The following is a 27,573-nucleotide window of genomic DNA, read 5'->3' as shown; positions in this document are numbered from 1 at the left end:
TCTCGGCGCCGGGGACAGGACCAAAAAGTGGAGTTGAGTGGGGCGGCAGACTCCGAAGCCTCCTGCACTTGACTTTGCTTTGATTTCGGCAGACACGAGAACGCAGCAGAGAGAGAGACGATGGGGGTGGTGTGGAGAGTGAGTGCAAAGGGGCAGGACTTTTTTTCTCTCCTCTATTAAGAGGAAACTTTGTGTTTTGTTCTCCAAGTTCAGCTCAGTCCTCAAGCCGGTTTCTCCGCTGCTCCTTTCTTCCATCTCCGCTGTGTCTTTTCTTCCATTCCCTCCGATGCCTTAATTTTTCTGCGTTTTTACACTTTTCATGGAAATGCTGGATATCGAGACCATGCGCATTCAAACGGGACCTGTTCTGAAAATTGTTTGTTCTTCGTTTCCATGACTGTTTTAGTTGGAATATATATGTTTCACCGTGCACTGCTTGTTTTGGGGTAAAGATGACCGGTGTCTTTTGTGCTTTTGCTGGAGGCATGTTGGTGTTTATTTTGCTGTGCATCGTGGAGTTGCATACGGGCTGCGATGCCGTGCTCGCCGCGGGTCTCACTACTTTCAGGGCTTTCGCTCCACCTGCAAAAGAGGGTGTTGTGCAGAACGTCGATCGGATTTACCATGGGGGTGGGAAGGTTGGTTACCTGCTTTACATGGATGGGAGAAGGTTTCAGTTAGATATGGAGAGGGATGAGTCCATTTTGTCACATCACTTCAGTCCGAAATATGTGATGACCCTGATGGGGGCGGGAGAAGGCGCCGCGCCTTTGAACCGGGAGTGTGTTTACCGGGGAACCGTGGACTCCAACCCCGAGTCCCTGGCGGTTTTCAGCCTCTGTGGTGCGGGTCTAGAGGGCTTTTTCGCGTTGAAACACGCGCGCTACACAATCACACCCCTCATCCGAACCAAGGGACACGATAACGACGAGCGTTCGCTGCAGGACAAGGCTGCGGAGAGCGCCCTCCACTACTTCACGCGGGAGAGCTTCAGCTTCGAAGCCATGCCTGTGAGCGAGAGCTGTGGGACCAAGGGAGGGCGCGGGCGCATGGATGCATCGAGGAAACACCAGCGTAAGGGCCGAGGGAAAGGGAAACGCGACCGGCACGATGTCACCCTGGACGGGGGCAAGGAGCGCAGAAGATGGTGGACGCAGTTCTCCAAACGTGCCTCTCCACCCTCACTGGGAAGTCGGCGCAAGAGGTCGGTTTCGCGCGCCAGGCACGTGGAGCTCCTGCTGGTTGCAGACGAGTCCATGTCCAAGAAGTATGGCAAGGACCTGCACCACTACCTGCTCACGCTGGCCTCCATCGCTTCCAAGTTGTACAGCCATGCCAGCATCGAGAACCCCATCCGTCTGTCCGTTGTGAAGGTGGCCATCGTCACGGAGAAGGAGAAGGGGCTGGAGGTGTCCAAGAACGCAGCCGCCACACTCAAGAGCTTCTGCAAGTGGCAGAACCAGCAGAACCCACTGGACGACGACAACCAGCACCACCACGACGCCGCCATCCTTTTCACCAGGCAGGTAAATAAATAAAGAAACCCATAGAGTCCGACTCGCACTCCCCCCCATCACCTGGCCAACACACACATACCACTGCGCGCCAGGTCCATCCCTTCCCACTCACCGGACTAGAGCGCATTTTACACTCAGGTGTTACGCCAAGCATGACGCCAGTGTTTGTTGTTATTATGGTACTGCATGCGTTTCTGTACTCGTACCTGTTATTCAGGAAAGTCATTTGGAACCAAAATATGTTTATTACATTGTTGTTATCAAGCAGAAATCTGCTTCGGTTTAGTGTTACCAAATTGAGGGCGTGTGCCTCTCTCTCTCTATGTCTCTCTCTCTGTCTTGCACACCCTCCCTCCTCTCTGTGGGCTCTCGCGCGTGTCTTATAAAAGAGCGTTTCCTCCGCTTGTGTTTTTCTGGGCAGCCTCCTCTGTCTCAGACTCTCCCAGTCCCCTGACAACCAATGTCTCGAGCCCTTGTGATCTCTCGCACCAGCTGCGCACGCACATTCTTCCAGGGTTGAAGGGATGTAGTTTAAATCAGCTGCTGGTTAGAGTTCAGAATGTTTCTCTCAACCAGAAACCGCAGCCAGACTTCAGCCCTATGTATTTCTTCCTTCATTTTTTCCTTCCATTTTTTCCCCCCTACATTTTTTCTCTGAGCAGAGCTGGGGCTGTCAAAAAAGCAACCACATCTACCCCTCTGAAAACCAATAGCCTACATTGACCAAGACCACACTCGTTTATACAAGATCACATGGTTTTAACAATTTAACTTCAGATTCTGACCTATATCCAAGTTTCTCCAAACATCAAATTTCGAAGTTGCTCCAAATGTCAAATTTCAAATTGTTTTTGGCACCCTGGGTTGACTCCTCCTGCTCCGCATCTTTCCATTTCTACAAACATTACATTTCGAAGTTAAGGGTTAAGGTTTTGGATAGGGTTAAAACATTAGGCCTTCATTCCAAATGGTTAAGTTAAGGGTTAAAATTAGTGTCTACCACAGAGATTGAACATATGACCACAGAGATTGAATATATGACCTATGGATCCAAATCATGGGATTATGATGGTAATAGCGCTCACTGTTGCCCCTAGTGGCCAGTTGTGAAGGCATTTCGGAAGTCCTCAGGACATGGACATACCTCCAATTTCGAAGTCAATCTTGAGCACACACACACATATATCTCAACACATATATCTCATTTTTCACCCCTCTGGTGTGGTTTCTTGGTCAGTCGGCTGTGGTTGAGGTGTCAGGTGTCTTTCTTGCCTCAGGCTTGTGGTGCGTGTAATGAAATAATGCAAGGTCTTGTGCTAGAGACGGGTGCCAAAACCAGGGAATACCGAGGTAACTTATGTTGGCACCGGTGCCCGGGTGGATCCTGTTGCCAGCGCCACGTGAGCATACCTGGGCTTGGCAGGTTGGCAGAGCACGGTGTGCCAACTATTACCACCACCACCTGCATGGTCATGGACCTCCCACCCACTTGGCAGTGCATCCCCTCTGTGTCACCTGCGGGGGTTAGGGTGGCGTGGTTGGCACAGTGGTTGGCACAACGGGCACGGAGATACCTGGCGCTGGCACTACCCAGGGGCAAGTGTCAGGTCATAACAACAGTAACAACTCCATAGCATAACAACATAATAACACCTGCAAGGTGTTTGGAGTGGGTCATGACTTATCAAAAGGTCAAAGGTCAGTGAACCCCCTCAGCCAATAGGATTTGAACTCTGATTCCATGATTGGCTGTAGTGTTAGATTACTGTATCTTTAAAACACAACCCTTCCATTCAGTTGTCTTTCATTGCTGTAGCTTGTTATCAAAGAAGTCAGTGTCGTAGCTTGGGTGAGTCACGCTCATTCAATGGAAGTCAAATCCATCTTCAGACTGCATTCTCACAGTCAGAGACGAGACCCATCCATTCTTTAGCGATGTAGAGGGGGGGAGTTTATTGGAACATGGGGTTATTCATGCATGGGTCCAATTACTCCAGTCCCAACACCCCCCGTGTCCTGAGTGAGCTGACCCGTGTGCCATTGTCACCGGGCTCTTTGCATGCCGCACCAGGACAGAACAAGAGACACATTGAGGGGACTCTGTGTGTGTATGCATTTATATGTGTGTGCATTTGTGTGTGCGTGGGTGCGTGCATGCGCGTGTGTGTGTATGTGCGTGCCTGTGTGTGATTATTAGGTGTTACGTCACAGTGTGACCGGACGCATGACTGCTCTTGCCAGGGTCCAGGACAGTACACAAAGCCTCACTGTGAGGAGAAGAGCTCTCTACTGACAGAACATAGAGCAGGGATCATCGACTAGATTTAGCAGCAGGCCAATTTTTTTCTTGAGCGGATGGTCAGGGGGCTGGGACATAATTGTAAATAATTTGTAAACTGCAAATTGACCGCAAGAAGCCCAAACAGATACAGCATTTGACTTAAACATAATCATTTCAAACCTTGCTTACATTTGTATATGATCACATACAGTTGAAGTCGGAAGTTTACATACACTTAGGTTGGAGTCATTAAAACTTGTTTTTCAACCACTCCACAAATTTCTTGTTAACATACTATAGTTTTGGCAAGTCGGTTAGGACATCTACTTTGTGCATGACACAAGTAATTCTTCCAACAATTGTTTACAGACAGATTATTTCACTTATAATTCACTATATCACAATTCCAGTGGGTCAGACGTTTAAATACACTAAATTGACTGTGCTTTTAAACAGCTTGGAAAACTGAAGAAAATGATGTCATGGCTTTAGAAGCTTCTGATAGGCTAATTGACATAATTTGAGTCAACTGGAGGTGTACCTGTGGATGTATTTCAAGGCCTACCTTCAAACTCAGTGCCTCTTTGCTTGACATTATGGGAAAATCAAAAGAAATCAGCCAAGACCTCCACAAGTCTGGTTCATCCTTGGGAGCAATTTCCAAACGCCTGAAGGTACCACCTTCATCTGTACAAACAATAGTATGCAAGTATAAACACCATGGGACCACGCAGCCGTCATACTGCTCAGGAAGGAGACGCGTTCTGTCTCCTAGAGATGAACGTACTTTGGTGCGAAAAGTGCAAATCAATCCCAGAACAACAGCAAAGGACCTTGTGAAGATGCTGGAGGAAACAGGTACAAAGTATCTATATCCACAGTAAAACGAGTCCTATATAGACATAACCTGAAAGGCCGCTCAGCAAGAAAGAAGCCACTGTTCCAAAACCGCCATAAAAAAGCCAGAGTACGGTTTGCAACTGCACATGGGGACAAAGATCATACTTTTTGGAGAAATGTCCTCTGGTCTGATGAAACAAAAATAGAACCGTTGTGCCATAATGACCATCGTTATGTTTGGAGGAAAAAGGGGGTTGCTTGCAAGCCGATGAATACCATCCCAACCGTGAAGCACGGGGGTGGCAGCATCATGCTGTGGAGGTGCTTTGCTGCAGGAGGGACTGGTGAACTTCACAAAATAGATGGCATCATGAGGAAGGAAAATTATGTGGATATATTGAAGCAACATGTCAAGACATCAGTCAGGAAGTTAAAGCTTGGTCGCAAATGGGTCTTCCAAATGGACAATGACCCCAAGCATACTTCCAGTTGTGGCAAAATGGCTTAAGGACAACAAAGTCAAGGTATTGGAGTGGCCATCACAAAGCCCTGACTTCAATCCTATAGAAAGTTTGTGGGCAGAACTGAAAAAGTGTGTGCGAGCAAGGAGGCCTACAAACCTGACTCAGTTACACCAGCTCTGTCAGGAGGAATGGGCCAAAATTCACCCAACTTATTGTGGGAAGCTTGTGGAAGGCTACCCAAAACGTTTGACCCAAGTTAAACAATTTAAAGGCAATGCTACCAAGTACTAATTGAGTGTATGTAAACTTCTGACCCACTGGGAATGTGATTAAATAAATTAAAGCTGAAATAAATCATTCTCTCTACTATTATTCTGACATTTCACATTCTTAAAATAAAGTGGTGATCCTAACTGACCTAAAACAGGGAATTTTTACTAGGATTAAATGTCAGGAATTGTGAAAAACGGAGTTTAAAGGTATTTGGCTAAGGTGTATGTAAACTTCCGACTTCAACTTTATATCTCTCTATTATGCGTGAGAATAATATTTCCTAAATTAAAATCACTTGGAGTTGATTTGCTGGTGTTTTTACAGTTCATGTCCAACAATAACAAAAGTAATACAAAAAAAACGTTAGTTTTTTATTCAGAAAACTTGGGGGGCCTGTCACGCCTTGACCTATAGAACTCTAGTTAGTTTGGTCAGGGCGTGCATGTTTAGTATCTATGTTATGTTTTCTATGTGTAGAATCTAGGTATTGGTTTTCTATGTTTGGCCGGGTGTGATTCCCAATCAGAGACAGCTGTCGCTCGTTGTCTCTGATTGGGGATCATACTTAGGTAGCTCAGTTGCCTACTGTGTTTGTGGGCTCTTGTTCCGTGTATAGGCTTGTATTGTGTTTAGCCTGAGGACTTCATGTTACGTTGTTTTGTTGTTTTTGTTCGTGTGTTTATTTTATAAAATAAACATGTATGCATTTCACGCTGCGCCTTGGTCTGACCCGTCCTTCAACGTCCGTGACAGGGCCAAATAAAATTGGCCCGCGGGCCGCCAGTTACGGAACCCTGACATAGAGAGAGATAGAAAGAGCCCAGAAAGAATCAACTTGAAATAGCCAAGAAAACATAACTAATTACATGAATATGCAGCATGGAAATATTCAACATAAATATTACATCCTAGAGATGATCATGTTTATTGTAGACTCTTACTTTGATTGTTCCCTCAGGCACTAGGACATACATGTTTAAGGTTTCCTTATTGCCAGAGAGAGAGGGAGAGAAAGAAAGATAGAGGGGGCTAGAGTGATATAGAGAGGAGAGAGGTAGAGAGGACACCGAAAAAGAGAGAGGGAGCGAGAGTGTGTGTGGACTCTGAGAAAGAGATAGGTAGAGAGAGATGGACAGAGGGAGAACTCTGAGAACGAGAGAGTGTGTATGCAGAGAGCCAAGAAAGCATAGAAATGCTAGGCTACATCTCCTTTTTGTTGAAGGTTACGTATTTGTTGAAGATTAAGGGCACATATTCGCGAAACGTCCCAAAGTAGCACTACTGATCTAGGATCAGATCCGCCCTCTTATTCTTTATGTGAATAATGAGAAGTTCAATTATTGTTGTCTCTATGTTAAAGCACAGTACCCTGCAGATGTCCTTGATAGTTTCAACAGACAGACATGTCACCCCAGTGGTGCGCAGCCCAGTGGCTTGCTCACTGGGCTGCTCACTGGGCTGTTTGTTATAACAAACAGAGGAGCTATAGGCCTACCTATGGGAGGAGAGGATCGGGAAACTCAGACACCTTAAACACATGCGCGTATGTTCGCACACATGCATACACACACACACACACACTTTAAGCAGACACACAATGTACACACAGTACACACACACAATGTAAAAGCACACACACACACACACTGAATGCAGAAACACTGTAAGCAGACACGCACACACACATACTGTAAACACACACTCTCACACATACACACTCACAACAAACATGAGCGAAGAGGAGAAGAGACAGGAGAGCACATAGGACATGCTCTGTTCAAATCGAATAATACACATGCGTACATACTAAATTCTCCACAGCAAATATGATAGAGTGTGTGCATGTGCACTGGAGTTGGAATGATAGAGTATGGATATATGGATGTTTTGGAAGGGGGTCTGTCTGTTGCTATCTGATTTGTTCAGTAGACAAAACAATGCCATGAACTTAAATGACCAGCTAGCAGTTAAGGTCTGGGACGGTATCCTACCTCTGGAATGACAATCACAGTCTCTCTGATAGGCTGATATGGTTGTATATGAAGGATACTATCATGTTATTGTAAAGGTAACCGCTTAAATGTGTGTCATAGGTCACTGGGCCAGGAGTTTTGTCGGGACCATCGGGGCCTGACTAGCCTAGTACCATTGCCATTTAATAGGCTAATGTCACTCTCACCGATGATTGGCAGGCCATTCATTTCACGGATAATTGACTCTTACATTGTTGACCCTGATTTCTGAGTGACAAGTTGTTGTGGTTAGTCTCTCTGGACTCTCTCCATGATACAGTATTAGCAGTGTTTGTGCGTGCATGCACACTAACGCTACAAACTGACAGTGTGTGTGTCTGTGATTGACACTCTCCTTTACTCAGAGTGGCAGTGTGATTTTCGAACGCAGCTAGGGTGTGTTCCCCTGGTTGACCCGAGACTCACACACATGCGCGCAGGTGCATGTCACACACACACAAACACACCCTTACTCACTTTCTCACACAGACACACGCAGTCTTCTTATATGATCATCTACTGACCTAAATACCTTACCACCAGTGCTGAGGTTATTTTGCTCATTATTTCCAGAACTGCCCAATCCCTCCATTCTTTCCTCCTCTCTTTTCATTTCCTCCATCCTCCCATCCCTTTCCCCAGGTGTCTGATTCCATAACTTTATTTATCTTGCTCTCTCTTTCTCGCCCTCCCTCTTTCTTTCTCTCGCTCACGCTCTCATATGTCTGTGAAAGCCCCTTAGGAGAAAAGGGAAAATACCAAGCTGAGAACACACTGGAGAGCGGGAGGGAGAGGAGAAAAAAGAGAGACAGAGGGAACATGAGAGAGACAGGGACAGAGTGAAAGTGAGAGAGACAGAGGGAACATGAGAGAGACAGGGACAGAGTGAAAGGGGGAGTGGGAGGCAGAGAGAGTTTGGGACAACAAGTTAAAGTGAACAAAAGATAGTGAAAGTGAGAGAGAAAGAGAGACAATGTCCCTCCTGATTGGCTAGTGAAATTAACTCTTTCTACAATGTCCCTCCCGAATGGCTAGTGAGATTAACTCTTTCTACAACAGCGTCCTCGGGACCTCGGGACCCCAAGGGGTGCACATTTTGGTTTTTGCCCTAACTCTACACAGCTGATAAAAATTATCAAAGCTTGATGCTTAGTTGATTATTTGAATCAGCTGTGTAGTGGAGGTCAAAACCCAAAACGTGCACCCTTTGGGGTCCCGAGGACCGAGTTTGGGAAACCCTGTTCTACAAAATCCCTCCCAATTGGCTAGGGAGATTAACTCTTTCTACAATGTCCCTCACGATTGGCTAGTGAGATGAACTCTTTCTACAATGTCCCTCTCGATTGGCTATTTCATCTGATAGTGACAACGAGGAGTTCAAAACACAACTCTCCATCTACACACACATCAGGGGGCAAAATCTTAACGATAACTAACACAATGCATTTAGTGGAATGCAATCGGACTGGACTGTATTTGACTTTGTTTTTATGTCTCCTTCAGTAAGTAGGGGACTTTCTCTTTTAAGAGTTTCTGTCTAAAGCAAGTGTGTCCGAAATGGCACCCTATTCCCTACATAGTGCATTACTTTTGACCAGAGCCCTAAGTAGTTCACCATATAGGGAATAGGCACTAATGGCACTAATGGCCCTATGGACCCTGGTCAAAAGTAGTGCACTATGTAGGGAATAGGGTGCCATTTCGGACGCGGTCAGAGTTTGTGTCTAGAGTAAGTGTATGAGGCGTTCCCCCCTGTGGTCATGTGTTGGAGAGCCCAGAACAGAACACAGACGGGTTTGTTCCTAAGTGTTCCATCCGAAACGAGTAAATACACACCCCAGAGAGTCTCTCACACACGGCACAGCGGACCTGTCAACATCACTTAACAAGGGATTCATCCTGTCCCCAGCGTGTGTGTGGGAGGGGGGCCTGGGGTGGTGGGTGGGAGGAGAGGAGTGTGTGTGTGTGTTTGCCCTCGCGCACGCCCCTTATCTCATTCATACATGACACGGGTGTCCTTTTACATTAAACAATGTACACACTGTATGTATACTGTGAGAGTGTGTGCGTTTGTGTGTGTGCACGCTTGCATGCCTGTGTGTGTCTGTGTGTGCATGCATACTTGTGTGTCTGCATGTGTGTGTCCACTTGCGTGCATGTGTGTGTGTGTTTCTGAGAACGAGAGAGTCGATGGCATAGGGACACAGTGTTTGAGTGACTGATTGATTCCTCTACACAGCAGAGTAGCTTCAATCCTCTGGGCATCATCTGTATAGATCTGTGTGGGAGCTGGAACACTGGTCAATACACAGTACCTTATATGAGAGAGAGAGAGAGAGAGAGAGAGAGAGAAGAGAGAGAGAGAGGAGAGAGAGAGAGAGAGAGAGAGAGAGAGAAGAGAGAGAGAGAGAGAGAGAGAGAGAGAGAGAGAGAGAGAGAGAGAGAGAGAGAGAGAGAGAGAGAGAGAGAGAGAGAGAGAGAGAGAGAGAGAGAGAGAGAGAGAGAGAGAGAGAGAGAGAGAGAGAGAGAGAGAGAGAGAGAGAGAGAGAGAGAGAGAGAGAGAGAGGTGAAGAAATAGAGTGAACTCAAAGCATCAACAATTTTGGGTCAAATAAGGTCTATTGACATCTGATCTTCTCTCATTTGTCATCTGTAAGCTATCCAGCTTGTCCTTGCATTGTCTGTGTTTTGGTGTGTGTGAGTCCTACAGTATATGTGTGTGTTCTACCTATACACTAACTTATTTCACCCTTTACACTAACTTATTTCACTAACTCATTTCGCCCTTTCCACCAACCCATTTGCTTGTGCCCCCTGTATAGGACCTGTGTGGGCACCACTCGTGTGACACACTGGGCATGGCCGACGTTGGCACCATCTGCTCACCAGAGAGGAGCTGTGCCGTCATAGAGGACGACGGACTCCATGCCGCCTTCACAGTGGCACACGAGATAGGTGGGCACCGTTCACACACCTGCATGCACACATACACACCTGCCATTTTTTAGTGTACGCAAGCACATGCAAACACATCCAAACTTTATTGCTATCACTGTCACCAGGGGTCTCTTCATAGTCCCCAAGTCCAGAGCAGACTCTGGAAAACGCACAGTACTACATAGAGCCATGAATAAATGGAACTCTATTCCACATCAAGTAACTCAAGCGAGCAGTAAAATCTGATTTAAGAAAACAGATACAACTACAGTTTATGGAACGAAGCGGACTGTGAAGAGACACAAACACAGGCATACGCACACACGCTAACACACGTACATTGTAATGTTGTAATATTGTTGTATTGTGGTATTATACATTTTGTATTGTAGATTTGTAATGATAGAGTAGTGGTATAATAAAGTGTTGTATGTTGTACGGTTTTATAATTTTTTTGTGATGTAGTTGCCTTAATCTTGTTTGGACTCCAGGAAGAGTAGCTGCTGCCTTGGCAGCAGCTAATGGGGATCCTTAATAAATACAAATACAGATACACACTCTCACGAATACAATGCTCATTGTGTAAACAAACACCCCCCCAAAATGATTTGTCTTTCTGTCTGCCTGCCTGTCCATCTCTCTGTCTGTGAACCAAAGGTCACTTGCTGGGCCTGTCCCACGACGACTCCAAGTTCTGCGAAGAGCGTTTCGGCGCCAGCGCGGACAAGCGTCTCATGTCGTCCATCCTGACCTCCATCGACGCCTCCAAACCCTGGAGCCGCTGCACCTCAGCTACCATCACTGACTTCTTTGACGATGGCAACGGTAAGACATGGAGAGGGGGATGAGAGGAGGAGAGCGGGGAAGAATGGCAGGATAGGATAGAGGGGGATGAGAAGAGGAGAGCGGGGAGGAGAGGAGAGAATGAAATCCAGAAGTATTTTGGCACTCCAGGCCTAGAGTTGACTAGCCCTGAACTAATGGTTAGGGAGGTAACCAAGTCTTAATTGTAAAAGTGAGGAGAATACCTCAATGACTTACTTGGTTAAACATTGAGGGTTGGGCTCACCTACTGTACAGAGTTCATGTGCTGTTGTCTTTGCCAAATTGAATCCAATGTCCCTTCACACCTATCGAGTGGCGGATTAGAATGATCGGAGGTTTGATAAACCAGACAGACAAACAGCCTTTGGCATTGGACACCATGTACACAAAAAAGCAATGCACTGATCTGTCCATCCTCTAATTTTTCTATCCTTTCCACTTTCCACTTACCCCTTTCTCCTCCTTCCATCCTCTCCCCCTCTTCTCTGCCACCCACAACACCTCTCCCTGCCTCCTTCTTTCTCCTTCCCCTTTCTCCTTTCCCCTCCTTTGTAACCTCTTTCTCCCTCCCCTTCTCTTCTTCTAACCTTCCTTCTCCCCTCATTCCATCCTCTTCCCCCCCTCCTCCTTTTTCCTCCTCCCCTCTCCCCCTCTACAGCCGAGTGTCTCCTGGACACTCCTCGCCAGCCCATGCTCGGCTCAGAGGAGCTGCCCGGCCAGAGCTACGACGCTGTGCGCCAGTGCCGCCTGGCGTTTGGGCCTGAGTACACAGTCTGCCCGGGCATGGACGTGTGCGCCCGCCTGTGGTGCGCAGTGATACGCCAGGGCCAGATGGTGTGCCTGACCAAGAAGCTGCCCGCCGTGGAGGGCACGCCGTGTGGCAAGGGCCGCATCTGCCTCCAGGGCAAGTGCGTGGACAAGACCCGGAAGAGACACTACTCGGTAAGGACAGGGCGGAGGGTGAGAGGAAGGGAGGGGAGGGAGGGAATGGGAGGCAACAACGCAATAGGCTGACAGCATAGACAGAGTGGAAGAGCAGAGTACTACTTTATTATTATTTATTATTCTCTAGAGAGGGAAGGAGGAAAGGAGGGGATGGGAAGGAGAGGGAGAGTGTTGAGAGAGGGAATGGGAGGCAAACACCGGATAGGTGCAGTGAAATGTGTTGTTTTACAGGATCAGCCATAGTAGTACGGCGCCCTTAGAGCAAATTAGGGTTAAGTGCCTTGCTCAAGGGCACATCGACAGATGTTCACCTTGTCGGCTCGGGTATTCAAACCAGCGACATTTAGGTTACTCACCCAACACTCTAACGGCTAGGCTACCTGCTGACCAATAGGGTGACAACATAGACAAGTCCCTCAAATTATACTACTTGGTGAGAGGAATGAAGGTGTGAGAGAGGGAGGTGTGTAGGGAGAGTGGAGGTAAAGGGGGGCGGGTGTATGGTGGAGTACGGTGAGAGTGCCAACAATAGCAATGAGAGACACTATAACACAAGGAGAGAAGGAATGAGGGAGGGAGTATAGAGAGAGGGAGAGAGAGAATGGGAGGCAGGGATGGAGTTAGGTGAAAGTGTGAATAAGAGCCACAGGAGATATACACTGAGTATACAAAACATTAAGGACACCTGCTCTTTCAATGACGTAGACTGACCAGGTGAATCCAGGTGAAAGCTATGATCCCTTATTGATGTCACTTGTTAAATCCACTTCAATCATTGTAGATGAAGGGGAGGAGACATGTTAAAGAAGGATATTTTAAGCCTTGAGTCAATTGAGACATGGATTGTGTACATGTGTCATTCAGAGGGTGAATGGGCAAGACAACATTTTTAAGTGCCTTTGAACGGGGTATGGTAGTAGGGGCCAGGCTTAGGGCTGTGGCGGTCATGACATTTTGTCAGCCGATGAATGTCAAGCAAATAACTGCTGGTCTCACGTAATTGACCGTTAATTACCATAAACATATCATGTTTCTTTAGACCTGTCTAAAATAAATAACGGATTTATTGTGATGGTGTCGCCTATATTACATGGATTTATTAGACTTTTTAAAATGTAGATGTTCCAAAGGTCTGAATCAGTGGCTTCCAAGCATAGCCTACAAGCCACTGATATATCTACATTTTAAAAAGTCTAATAAATCTGTTATTTATTTTAGACAGGTCTAAAGAAACATGATATGAATAAAAGGTAGTCTACTTCAGAAGAACAGAATAGCATACTCTGAGTTGTCCTTATGTTAGGCCCTGATCTGGCTATGCCATATGGCTGTGGCCTACACTAGTTCATTTAGCAGACAAGATTTGCTTGTGGCATTATTTTATATTATTTTATAGTATGAAGAATACAATTGAACATAACTGAATAAAATAGAAAGGATATTTTCTCCAAACAATTTGAGGGAGTACGCACATGCAGCTATTCTGAATTGAGAGGCTAACAAAGAAACAGGTACTCCTAAATGCTTCATTTAGAGTTATTTATGTAACTTTAGTTGTGATACAAATGTTGGGCTATATGTTTAGATTTTTAAAACATTCTAAGGCTTCATGATGTGACTAATGATGATTTGAAAAAAGTTGCATGAAAGGCATGAGCTCTGCTTTGTTTTTTGGGCAGGCTGTACACACTTCATCATTCACAATTTGACAAGCACTTGATAGTGCCCCGAATTTCCCTTTGTGTGGCCGTAATATCCCCTAAATGGAGGACGCTTTTCCCGTGGTTCATTTTCATGCCAGCCAGGTAGGCTATACTCCTGTTGTAAAGAGAAGCAATGTGCTTGATATTAGGAAAGTTGAGAAATTAATATAGTAGGCCCAGCCTATAGAAAGATGATGGGATCCTTCTCTTTTTAATAGAGGCCATCACTCTGTGATGCCTATAGAAATGTTGCGCAGCATGAGCTCATAGCCTCTCATTAAGTGTTTGATTCGATTTTCGATTACATTTGCATTGATGTCAGAATGATTAGAGGGACAATAGAGTGCTGAGTACCAGGCAGTTAGCAAGTTTGGTAGGCTACTAATGACCATCAGCAGCATCAGAGCTTGGAGAAGCATAATTACTGTGACTAAACGGTCACGTAGAACTTGACTGCCGCCATGACTCGTGACTGCCAGTGTGGCAGTAATATTGTCACCGCAACAGCCCTAGGTGCAACTCAATATTAGAAAGGTGTTCTTAATGTTTTGTACACTCAGTGTAGCGGTAGAGGGAGGGTAGGAGAGAGTTGGAAAGAATTAGAACGTTTCCGTAACTTTTACTGCACATTGTGATTCATTTGGGCTTTACTGTCACAGACTCAATTAATCTAATTCAGTTGAATTTGATTTGGAACAAGATTACTAGAGGAGTGACTGGGTGTATTTTTGGCAGGTCAGAGAAGGGGGAAAGAATGTTGCTTTTGTAGGTGGGATTACTGTGTCTCCCTCCTCTCAGACTGTTCTCTTAGCAGGCTGTTTCTGTTGAGTCTTTTCAACTTCTGAGTCTCTGAGTTTTCAGTCACCCTTATGACAAGCAGCACAAAACTCACTATACTTTAATGGTCACCACCATTTTGGTTGTCTTTGTTTTGAAACATTATGTTCAAAATTGTTTTGTTCTATTAGAGTTACATTGTAAGAGTATCGCTTAATTATAAATTATTAAAAGGGACATCCGACCAGAATCACTGTCAACAGAATATACATAGGCCTACTGTATATGCTTTGTTCATTCATATTTTGACTTGTGGCTATTGACACTAATGATATGTCAGGCTATAGTCACCTAACTAGAATATAGTTCTAGACCAACTAGACGTCTATATTCAGTGTTGGGGAGTAGTGAACTGTAATGTAACTACATTTTCCAGTAGCTTGGTGGTAGTTGAACTAAATTAAAATCTTGGTAGTGGTTTGAGTAGTTAATGACTTTATTTTGCCATGTAGTGGTGTAGCTAACTACTGGAACTACAGACTACTTTTTTAGCAAAAATATTATAAAACATTTGTTATTTTTCAACAGCAGACCTGTCTAATTCTCACTTGAAACATCGTTTTTGTGTTTAATAGGCTGAATTACACATTCTGTTAACTTCTGACTCCAGAGTGATCTGTTCTTGCAATTTGTAGTCTATGACATTTCAGATTTAGTAACTTTAGTTAAGTAAACTATATTTTTCTTAAGGGTAGATTTAGTGTAGCTTAACTTCTTCCAGTGTGCAGTAATTGGTAGCTTGGTAAACTACACTGCCAGTCAAAAGTTTGGACACACCTACTCATTCAAGGGTTTTTCTTTATTTTTACTATTTTTTACATTGTAGAAAAATAGTGAAGACATCAAAACTATGAAATAACACATATGGAATCATGTAGTAACCAAAAAAGTGTTAAACAAATCAAAATATATTTTATATTTGAGATTCTTCAAATATCCACCCTTTGCCTTGATGACAGCTTTGCACACTCTTGGCATTAGTGTCTTCACTATTATTATTATTCTGCAATGTAAAAAATAGTAAAAAATTAAGAAAAACCCTTGAATGAGTAGGTGTGTCCAAACTTTTGACTGGTACTGTATATCTTCAGAGTAGCTTCCCCAACACTGTCTATATTGTAGATCCAGACCAACTTACTAGACATCTAACTAGAATATGCAGTAGATCTATCTAGACCAACAATCTATTTCAAAGTAATCACAAACAAAATGTTCAATGAAAATATACATGTTTATTTTGGATGGGAAGAGGGGGGAGAGGTGAGGGGATGGGAGGATAGGTGAGGAGAGTTTAGGAGAAGACAGGAGGTTTCACACCTGCTGCAGGGGGATCCCCCTAGGGGGCTAAGGGTGAAGAGAAGGGGGTACAATGACCCATTGAGAGCTGCAACAAAATGAAAACAGGACAAAGGGAGGTTAATTCTAGGGTCAAAGGTGATTATGTGTTGGGTTAGGGCTATAAAATGTTCTACTCCTGACCTTATTGCTACGTAGCAACTGTCACTGTATGATTTAATCTCTCTTTCATTCTCGACCATTCTACTCACCAGCCTCTGTCTCCTTCACCAACGCCTCTTTCTCCTCCTTCCTCTTCTCCAACTCCTCCCTCATCCACTCCTTGTCTGCGATGTCCTTCTCTCTCTTCTCTATCGCTCCATTCTTTATGTCCAGGAGTTTGGCTTGATTTGCCAAAGCATCCTCTCTCTCTCCATCCACACTCCGTTTCTCTCCACCTCCTCTGTCTCCTTCCTCAGCCTCTCCTTCTCCAACTTCCTTATCTTTCCCTCTGTCAACTCTTTCTCTTTCGCCAGCTGCGCTCTCACCCTCTCCACCTCCTCTCCCTTCACCACCACCTCCTCCGCCTTCACCTTCACCTCCTCTGCCCAGGTCTGAACATTCTCCTTCTCCCCCCTGACAGCCATCCACTCTTCCATCAGCCACTCGCTTTTCAGAACGATCTGCCCCCTCTCTCTTCTCAGAATCTTCTCTTCTCTCCCCGCAGTCTTCTCCCTCTTCTCCACCTCCCTCCTTGCCACCTCCACCTTCTTTCTCTCGACTGCCACCTCCTTCCTTTCCTCAGTCACCTCCTTCCTTTCCTCGGTCACCTCCTTCCTCTCCTCCTCCACCTCCCTCCTTTCCACCATTACCTGCTCCTCCCTATTCTCCACCTGCACCTCCCTCTTTCCAGCACCTCCTCCCTCCTGTTAAACTCCTCCTCCATCCTCATCAACTCCTCCTCCTTCTTCTGGTTAGACTCAGCCCTTTTGATTATCCTCCTCCATGGCTTTGATATGAAGGACAGTCGGTAAGAATGATACTCCGTAAGTCAGTAAGAGAGTACATGTTCATTTTACAGCCTATTTCAGCCCAACAGTCAGTCGCTGGTCGTGATGACCTACTCAGACCTGGGTTCAAAGACTATTTGACATCTTTCAAATACATTGAGCATTGCTCTATACTGCTTGGAGTGCCAATCGAGCACAGATAAAGTATTTGAACCCAGGTCTGAACCCACTTCAACTAACAACCCATAGAATAGGAATAAATAGAACCCACAGAATAAACCAAAATAATGAATCATCAGGTGTAGTGTGATAGAATATAGAATTTCAATGAATTATTGTAATTATATAGGTCGTTAGTTGTAGTGGGATAGAATTTGAATGAAAAGAACCCATAGAATGAATCATTCTAATTCTATGGGTTGATAGTTGTAGTAGGATAGAATTCAGAATTAGTATGAATAGAACCCGTAGAATGAATCATTCTTATTCTATGTAACAACTAGACCTGAGTTTAATTGAATCTGTGCTTGATTGAGCTTGCCTGGTGCATTGAAAACAATGGAATACTCCCAAAAGTGTGAACCCTGCCCATCCGGCACATCAGACATTCTTAAGCAAATGCTCAAAGTATTATAATTTTTTATACGATTTCAAATACTAGGCCTATTTGAACCCAGGTCTACTAACAACATTATACCTTTCCATGATGGGGAACTTGTTACCATTAGTCTAATAATATCATGGATTAGTTTTTACTAACAGTTTATAAACAGTAAAATAAACAAAGTACATAAAATACATAAAGTAAAATACAGAAACTTGACACTCACTTTAGAGACTGTCGGCCTCCGTGACCTCCCCTTCATCATCAAGACCAAAAACAATACAAAGTACTATACAAACAATATATATACTAAAAAGCAAGAAAAGTCAAAGTAACAAATAAAACAAATAAGATGAAGGAATATATAATGTACAAAAAATAGAGTACAGTCAAATAGAAATAGAGTAGGCTAAATAGTAGGTTGAATATTTCGCAGGTGTTCGCAGCTAGTAGCAGATAGTGTTGGTAGCAGTCCAAAAATAAATGGAATCTGATTTGTGCCTGGATGGCGTGACATTGGAATGTTTACACCATCCGTTGCCATGGTAAACACAGAACAACCACATGCGTCGAATACAACAGGTATTCGGTATATAACCTTACAGTGAAATGCTTACTTACAAGCCCTTAACCAACAATGCAGTTTTAAGAAAAAAGTAAAAAAGAGATAAGTAAAAAATAAAAATGACAAATAATTAAAGAGCTGCAGTAAAATAGAATAACAGTAGGGAGGCTATATACAGGGGGTACCGGTACAGAGTCAATGTGCGGGGGCACCGGTTAGTCGAGGTAATTGAGGTAATATGTACATGAGGGTAGAGTTAAAGTGACTATGCATAGATAATAAACAGAGTAGCAGCAGCGTAAAAGAGGGGGTGGGGTGAGGGGGACAATACAAATAGTCTGGGTAGCCATGATTAGCTGTTCAGGAGTCTTATGGCTTGGGGGTAGAAGCTGTTAAGAAGCCTTTTGGACCTAGACTTGGCGCTCCGGTACCGCTTGCCGTGCGCTAGCAGAGAGAACAGTCTATGACTAGGGTGGCTGGAGTCTTTGTCAATTTTTGGGGCCTTCCTCTGACACCGCCTGGTATAGAGGTCCTGGATGGCAGGAAGCTTGGCCCCAGTGAGGTACTGGGCCGTAAGCACTACCCTCTGTAGTGCCTTGCGGTCGGAGGCCGAGCAGTTGCCATACCAGGCAGTGATGCAACCAGTCAGGATGCTCTCGATGGATCAGCTGTAGAACTTTTTGAGGATCTGAGGACCCATGCCAAATCTTTTCAGTCTCCTGAGGGGGAATAGGCTTTGTCGTGCCCTCTTCACAACTGTCTTGGTGTGTTTGGACCATGATAGTTTGTTGGTGATGTGGACATCAAGGAACTTGGTCACGTTGAGGGAGAGGTTGTTATCCTGGCACCACACGGCCAGGTCTCTGACCTCCTCCCTATAGGCTGTCTCATCGTTGTCTGTGATCAGGCCTACCAATGTTGTGTCATCGGCAAACAGGGAGTACAGGAGGGGACTAAGCACGCACCCCTGAGGAGCCCCTTGTGTTGAGGATCAGCGGGGCAGATGTGTTGTTACCTACCCTTACCACCTGGGGGTGGCCCGTCAGGAAGTCCAGGATCCAGTTGCAGAGGGAGGTGTTTAGTCCCAGGGTCCTTAGCTTAGTGATGAGCTTTGAGGGCACTATAGTGTTGAACGCTGAGCTGTAGTGAATGAATAGCATTCTCACGTAGGTGTTCCTCTTGTCCAGGTGGGAAAGGGCAGTGTGGAGTGCAGTAGAGATTGCATCATCTGTGGATCTGTTGGGGCGGTATGCAAATTGGAGAGTGTGTAGGGTTTCTGGGATAATGGTGTTGATATGAGCCAGCCTTTCAAAGACCAGCCTTTCAAAGACAAAACAAAGACGAATAGAGACAATACGTAAAGAATCAAGATAGTTCAGATCAACTTTCCCTTCCCCAATCTTAACCTTAACCATTAGTTGGGAAAATGCTAAACTGACCCAAGATCAGCGTCTAGGGACAACTTCACCCTATACCCTTAAGATGTTGTAGGCTAGCATGTGAGCTAACATAGCACATTGCTACAGACTCTGACTTTGCCTTGATGTACTGGGTCGCCTTTGAACATTACTTTAATTTCTATCATCATGCCGCCCCACACCCCTCTCAATGTATTCCACTTACACAGACAATCACGTGCATGCAGACACACAAATGGATCACACACACACAAACACATGCATCACACACACAGACACATACACACATTTTACACGTGGCTTGGCTGCCGGCCAATCCAACTTTTAACATGCTCACTGTGCAACTTTAAGAGTACTCTCTTATCTCTCTCCTCCCTCTCCCTCTCCTCCTCTGATCTCACTCTCCTATCTCTTCTCACTCTCCTCTCACTCTCTCTCTCTCTCTCTCTTGCTCTCTCGCTCTATCGCTCTCTCTCTCAATCTCTTTCCTATTGCCTCCCTCTCTCCTATCTCATCTTTCTCTTTCATCTTCCCGCTCTCCTCTCTTCATCCTGCTCTCCAAGGCATCTAACCACGGAAGTTGGAGTTCGTGGGGTCCGTGGGGGGCATGTTCGAGGACGTGCGGTGGAGGGGTGCAGTTCGCCCAGCGTCTGTGTAACAACCCGCCGCCCCGAAACAATGGGCGCTACTGCACCGGCAAGAGAGCCATCTACAGGTCCTGCAGTGTCACCCCATGCCCCTCGCACAGTGAGTGTAGTACTGCAGATTGACTGGCTGACGTGTGTGATCACATAGTGGGATAGACACGCATAAGCACACACAAGTATACATTTGCTCAGGCAAATACACAGGCTTACAATAGATCAATTAATGGTAAATATTTAGACTCTCTCTCTCTGTCTCTCTCTCTGTCTCTCTCTGTCTCTCTCAAACACACACACACACACAGTCCGAAATGCTAATGTTCCCACTCTAACCTGTGGTGGAACTGTCCTCCTCTAGGTAAGAGTTTCCGCCAGGAGCAGTGTGAGGTGCGGAATGGCCCCCAGACAGACCCTAAGGGGGTGAAGACCTTTGTGGAGTGGGTACCCAAGTTCGCAGGAGTGCTACCCAAAGATGTGTGCAAGCTGACCTGCCGGGCCAAGGGCACAGGCTACTATGTAGTGTTCTCGCAGAGGGTGAGTGAATAAGAGAAGGGCACTGGGGAGTAAAAGAGTGTGAGTGAGGGTACTTTGGAGTGCTGTCTTCCACTACCATTAGTCCACTACCTTTGTTATCAAGAATTGTAGTGTCCGTTCTGCTAGTATGATGATGATAAAGATGATGGTGATGATACGGTGCCTTCAGAAAGTATTCAGACCCATTGACTTTTTCGACATTTTGTTACGTTATAACCTTATTCTAAAATGGATTAAATGAAAAACAATCCTCAGCAATCTACACACAATACCCCATAATGACAAAGGGATAACAGGTTTTTAGCAATCTTTGTAAATTTATAAAATATTTAAAACAGAATAACCTTATTTACATAAGTGTTCAGACCCTTTGCTATGAGACTCGAAATTGAGCTCAGGTGCATCCTGTTTCCATTGATCATCCTTGAGATGTTTCTACAATTTGATTGGAGTCCACCTGTGGTAAATTGAATTGATTGGACATGATTTGGAAAGGCACACAACTGTCTATATAAGGTCCCACAGTTGACAGTGCATGTCAGAGCAAAAACCAACCCATGAGGTCGAAGGAATTGTCCGTAGAACGCAGAGACAGGATTGTGTCGAGGCACAGATCTGGGGAAGGGTACCAAAAAATGTCTGCAGCATTGAATGTCCCCAAGAACACAGCGGCCTCCATCATTCTTAAATGGAAGAAGTTTGGAACCACCGAGACTCTTCCTAGAGCTGGCCACCCGGCCAAACTGAGCAATCGGGGGAGAGGAGCCTTGGTCAGGGAGGTGACCAAGAACTCGATGGTCACTCTGACAGAGCTCTAGAGTTCCTCTGTGGAGAACCTTCCAGAAGGACAACCATCTCTGCAGCACTCCACCAATCAGGCCTTTATGGTAGAGTGGCCAGAATGAAGTCACTCCTCAGTAAAAGGCACATGACAGCCCGCTTGGAGTTTGCCAAAAGGCACCTAAAGACTCTCAGACCATGAGAAACAAGGTTCTCTAGTCTGAAACCAAGATTGCCAAGCGTCTGGAGGAAACCTGGCACCATCCCTACGGTGAAGCATGGTGGTGGCAGAATCCTGCTGTGGGGATGTTTTTCAGCAGCAGGGACTGGGAGACTAGTCAGGATCGAGGCAAAGATGAATGGAGCAAAGTACAGAGAGATCCTTGATGAAAACCTGCTCCAGAGCACTCAGGACCTCAGACTGGGGCGAAGGTTCACCTTCCAACTGGACAACGACCCTAAGCACACAGCCAAGACAACGCAGGAGTGGCTTCGGGACAAGTCTCTGAATGTCCTTGAGTGGCCCAGCCAGAGCCCGGACTTAAACCTGATCAAACATCTCTGGAGAGACCTGAAAATAGCTGTGCAGCGACGCTCCCCATCCAACATGACAGAGCTTGAGAGGATCTGCAGAGAAGAATGGGAGAAACTCCACAAATACAGGTGTACCAAGCTTGTAGCGTCATACCCAAGAAGACCCGAGGCTGTAATCGCTGCCAAAGGCGCTTCAATTAAGTACTGAGTAAAGGGTCTGAATACTTATGTAAATGTCATATTTCAAAAAAAAAAAATTTTTATTCTAAAAACCTGTTTTTGCTTTGTCATTATGGGGTATTGTGTGTAGATTGATGAGAGGAAAAAACTATTTTAGAATAAGGCTGTAACCTAACAAGATGTGGAAAAAGTCAAGGGGTCTGAATACTTTCTGAAGGCACTTCAGAAAGTATTCACGCCCCTTGACTTTTTCCACATTTTGTTGTGTTACACTAGTGGGATTAAAATGGATTTAATTGTCATTTTTGGTCAACGAGCTACAAAAAATACTCTAATGTCAAAGTGGAAGAAAAATTTGAACCTGTATAAAAAAATATATATATTAAATAAATACTATAATATCTTGATTAGATAACTATTCACCCCCCTGAGACAATACATGTTAGAAACACCTTTGGCAGCGATTACAGCTGTGAGTCTTTTGGGGTAAGTCTCTTAGAGCTTTGCACACCTGAATTGTACAATATTTGCCAATTTTTCATATTCTTCAAGTTCTGTCAAAACTGTAACTAGGCCACACAGGAACATTCAATGTCGTCTTGGTAAGCAACTCCAGTGTAGATTTGGCCTTGTGTTTTAGGTTATTGTCCTACTGAATAGTGAATTCGTCTCCCAGTGTCTGTTGGAAAGAAGACTGAACCAGGTTTCCCTCTAGGATTTTGCCTCTGCTTAGCTGTATTCCGTTTCTTTTTATCCTAAAATCTCCCTAGTCCTTGCCGATGACAAGCATACCCATAACATGATGCAGCCACCTCCATGCTTGAAAATATGAAGAGTGGTACTAAGTGATGTGTTGTGTTGGATTTGCCCCATACATAACGCTTTGTATTCAGGACAAAAGGGTATTTCTACGCAACATTTTTTGCTGTATTACTTAAGTGCCTTGTTGCAAACATGATGCATGTTTTGGAATATTTTTTATTCAGTACAGGCTTGGTGTACAGGCATGGTGAAATCCTTCCTCTCCGGCAACTGAGTTGGGAAGGGCACCTGTATCTTTGTAGTGACTGGGTGTATTGATACACCATCCAAAGTGTAATTAATAACTTCACCATGCTCAAAAGGCTATTCAGCACCTGCTTTATTTTATTTTTACACATCTACCAATCGGTGCCCTTCTTTGCGAAGCATTGAGAAACCTCTCTGTTCTTTGTGGTTTAATCTGTGCTTGAAATTCATTACTCGATTGAGGGACCTTAACAGATCATTGTGTGTGTGGGGTACAGAGATGGGGTAGTCATTCAAAAATCATGTTCACCACTATTATTGAACACAGAATGAGTCAATGCATCTTATTATGTGATTTAAGCACATTTTTACTCCTGAACCTATTTAGGCTTGACATAACAGAAGGGTTGAATACTTATTGACTCAAGACATTTCAGCTTTTAATTTTGATAAATTTCTACTTTGACATTATGGGGTATTGTGTGTGATCAGGCTGTAACAGAACAAAAAAATTGAAAAAGTCAAGGGGTTCTGAAGGCGCTGTACATGATAATATACCCATGATGACTGTGAGAATACTGATGATGATGATGATGATGATGATGGATTTATTTTATATTCCACTGTTCATACAGAATCTCAAAGTCGCTTTAAAATATATATTTCAGCTGGCAGTTAATGGGAGATGGTCTTCCACAGATAGATGATGATGCAGCTCAGTAAAGTGGAGTTGAGTGCAGGTCGCGTCGATGGTTCATAATACAGCCAGGGAGGGAAAAACAACAGTCAGACAGTCAGCTCTTCATCAGGCACCTCTGTCTTTGAAGTTCACAGCTACTCCTCCTTTGTAGGTAGGCTGGAACATCTACCACCGAATGAGTAGCACTCACCTGGGTGATGATTCAGCAGCTGTAAGCTCCTGAGAGACCACAACACCTCGGCAGTAATCAGCTACAGTCTCCTACGAGGCGAGCCTCTATGATGATGATGATGATGATGATGATGAAGAGTACAACAATAACAGCAATGATGATAATATCTCCTTATGTCTCCTTCTCCAGGTGGTGGATGGGACAGAATGTCGGCCGTACAGCAGCTCAGTGTGTGTGAAGGGCAAGTGTGTGCGTACCGGCTGTGACGGCATCATTGGCTCCAAGCTGCAGTTTGACAAGTGTGGCATCTGTGGAGGGGACAGCACTGGCTGCATCAGGGTGATAGGCAACTTCACCAAGAAGAGGTAAGGGAACACACATACACACACATAAACACACACACACACACTGAAATTGAAAAAAACATTTGGTGTTTACATGTGTATTTGTCCGATACACAGCACCAAGAAAATAAAAATCTAAACTGAAATTTAGATTTTCCACTTCAAAGTAAAAAAAAAAAAAAATGGCCTTGACTTCATTATAAAAAAATCTAAATATTTGGTTGGAGGCAATGATTCTTGTTTATTGTGTAATTTATCTCACCTGTAGTAAGTTGCAGGTGCATATAGGTAAAAATAGCCATTCAACAAATTTTGAAAAGAAAAAACTAAACATTCTGCTCCGTTGCACTCCATTGTAAAGTGAAAGGGTGCGAGTATACTGTATTTTAACACATCTACATCTTGAGTACATTTGTAGGAATGGTCTATAGATTGTCTTCCGCTCCCTCACCATCTCTCATTCAATACATTGGCACATTCTTGTTTAAGCTATCAATTTCTCACACTCACTCTGTCACATCCTCCCTTTTCCCTCATCTCTCTATACGTCATGAGCTTGTAATGGTAAATCACACCTTCCATTGGTGAAGATTGACGTACATTATATATACAAAAGTATGTGGACACCCCTTCAAATTAGTGGAATCGGCTATTTCAGCCACACCTGTTGTTGACAGGTGTATAAAATCGAGCACACATCCATGCAATCTCCATAGACAAACATTGACAGTAGAATGGCCTTACTGAAGAGCTCAGTGACTTTCAACGTGGCACCGTTACAACAAGTCAGTTCCCCGGTCAACTGTAAGTGCTGTTATTGTGAAGTGGAAACGTCTAGGAGCAACAACGGCTCAGCCGCGAAGTGGTAGGCCACACAAGCTCCTAGAACGGGACCGCCGAGTGCTGAAGCGCGTAGTGCGCAAAAAATTGTCTGTCCTCGGTTGCAACACTCACTACCGAGTTCCAAACTGTCTCTGGAAGCATCGTCAGCACAAGAACTGTTCGTCTGGAGCTTCATGAAATGGGTTTCCATTGCCGAGCAGCCCCACACAAGCCTAAGATCACCATGTGCAATGCCAAGCGTTGGCTGGAGTGGTGTAAAGCTCGCCATCATTGGACTGGAGCAGTGGAAACGCGTTCTCTGGAGCGATCACGCTTCACCATCTGGCAGTCCGACGGACGAATCTGGGTTTGGCGGATACCAGGAGAACGCTACCTGCCCCAATGCATAGTGCCAACTGTAAAGTTTGGTGGAGGAATTGACTGGCCTGCACAGAGCCCTGACCTCAACCCTATCTAACACCTTTGGGATGAATTGGAACACTGACTGCGAGCCAGGCCTAATCGCCCAACATCAGTGGCCGACCTCACTAATGCTCTTGTGGCTTAATGGAAGCAAGTCCCCGCAGCAATGTTCCAACATCTAGTGGAAAGCCCTCATAAAAGATTGGAGGCTGTTATAGCAGCAAAGGGGGGACCAACTCCATATTAATGCCCATGATTTTGGAATGAGATATTCGATGAGCAGGTGTCCACATACTTTTGGTCATGTAGTGTACAACATACTGGGGACATATGGGATCTTGCCACACACACACTCCTCACTCTCCTGTAACCCTCTCTCCCTCCCCCATGCAGTAAGGGCTACACAGACGTCGTGAAGATCCCAGAGGGCTCCACCCACATCAAGGTCCGCCAGCACAAGCCCAAGGACCAGCCCAGGTACACAGCCTACCTGGCCCTGCGTCGTCCTGGTGGCGACTACCTCCTCAATGGCAAGTTCATGATCTCTACCTCAGAGACAGTCATCCCCCTCAACGGCTCGGTGCTCAACTACAGTGGCTGGAGCCAGCAGGACGAGTGGCTACACAGCATGGGCCCAGGGGCCCTCAGAGAGGCCCTTACGGTTCAGATTCTGGCCACGGATGCCAAGAGGCCCCTGGATATCCGCTACAGCTTCTTCATGCCCCGTCGGGTTTTGGCACCACCACCCCCACCTCCCCCGCACACCTCCACAACCACATCCACCACTACTACTACTACAACAACCACCTCTACTAGATCCAGCAGTAGAACCACATTGGCCCCGTTTTTGTCCCCGGCCCTGGCTCGCTCCACAGCCCCGGGGGTGTCGACGGTGGCCCCTGGGCCCCAGTGGGTGACGGGCCCCTGGATGATTTGCTCCAGGACTTGTGACACGGGCTGGCAGAGCCGCACGGTGCAGTGCAAGGACCCGCAGGCCAAGCTGGCCAAGGGGTGCCCTCTGGCCGACCGCCCCTCCGCCTTCAAACAATGCCTAGTGAAAAAGTGTTGAAAGGACCAGAAACGGGTATACATAGACAGAGACACTGGCTATTGACAGTCAACCCCTCCTCTTCCTCACACCCAACCCTACTATGCCAGGCACTGCTTGGCACAGCTACAGACAAACGACGGGCACATGTGGACACTTCCGAATAGTGCAGTCGCCCAATCACCAACCACCCACTTGTCAAATCCCTCCTCTATCTGAAGGTTTCGTTTGTATTCCTCTGTTAATTACACGTTTTGTTTGCTTTTCTGTATGTTGTTGCTACTGTGGGTTTTTCGTGATTGTCCGCTTTGTCTCTTTGTGTTGTGTGACTGCACACCTCCGGACAATGGGCCTCAGGACTAGTCTGTTGCGTGGCACTTTTTCTCCACTTCCTTTTGGGGTCCCCTTTCTCTTCTTGCTCCTCCCACGGCCGAGTCTCCACATACGATTGGTCTATCCAACTTCCTGTTTGGATTGCGGACCAGGAAGTAGGCTGGGGCAAGAGCAACCGATCCGTACTGTAACCAGTCCAGAAATGGGGTTGAACCGCACTGCAAACATCCCAGGTCAGAAAATGGACATAAAGTGAGTGAGTTGGGGCAGAATTGTGCCCAATTGCTAGTGCTGAGCGATTAACCTACATTTAGTTTATTATTTTGGTTTTTAAACAACTAATTGACAGACTTCGGTTCAATTCCATTTAGTTCCGTTTTTTTCTGTGAACTCAATGCACACATTGGGCAGTTTCTCTAGAAATAAATCAGATAGATCCCAAACTGTGCGATGTAGTAGGGAGTTGTAGTTTCCAACAGGCCAATATTCTAAATAGTTTAGCGCAGAAAACATGCTAATGAACCACAATGACCATAATCAATTGC

At 45.3% G+C, this 27,573-nt stretch overlaps 1 protein-coding gene across 1 annotated transcript; it reads left to right on the top strand.

The window, feature by feature from the left end:
- Positions 1 to 452: 452 nt before the first annotated feature.
- Positions 453 to 27,124, top strand: LOC311112435 (A disintegrin and metalloproteinase with thrombospondin motifs 5-like; the record flags this gene model as incomplete). The annotated part of the gene is made up of 8 exons (XM_084155565.1): positions 453 to 1,526; positions 10,210 to 10,342; positions 10,982 to 11,149; positions 11,808 to 12,091; positions 20,070 to 20,253; positions 20,509 to 20,684; positions 24,248 to 24,423; positions 26,041 to 27,124. The coding sequence occupies 8 exons, from the start codon at positions 453 to 455 to the stop codon at positions 26,714 to 26,716; spliced, it is 2,871 nt and encodes a 956-aa protein (XP_084011691.1). The 3' UTR covers positions 26,717 to 27,124.
- Between the last annotated feature and the right edge of the window lie 449 nt (positions 27,125 to 27,573).

Source organism: Coregonus lavaretus (genome assembly GCF_964263955.1).
Source record: "Coregonus lavaretus genome assembly, chromosome: 38".
NCBI lineage: Eukaryota > Metazoa > Chordata > Actinopteri > Salmoniformes > Salmonidae > Coregonus > Coregonus lavaretus.
The sequence above is the reverse complement of the archived record's forward strand: the minus strand, read 5'-3'. Positions and strand labels throughout refer to the sequence as shown.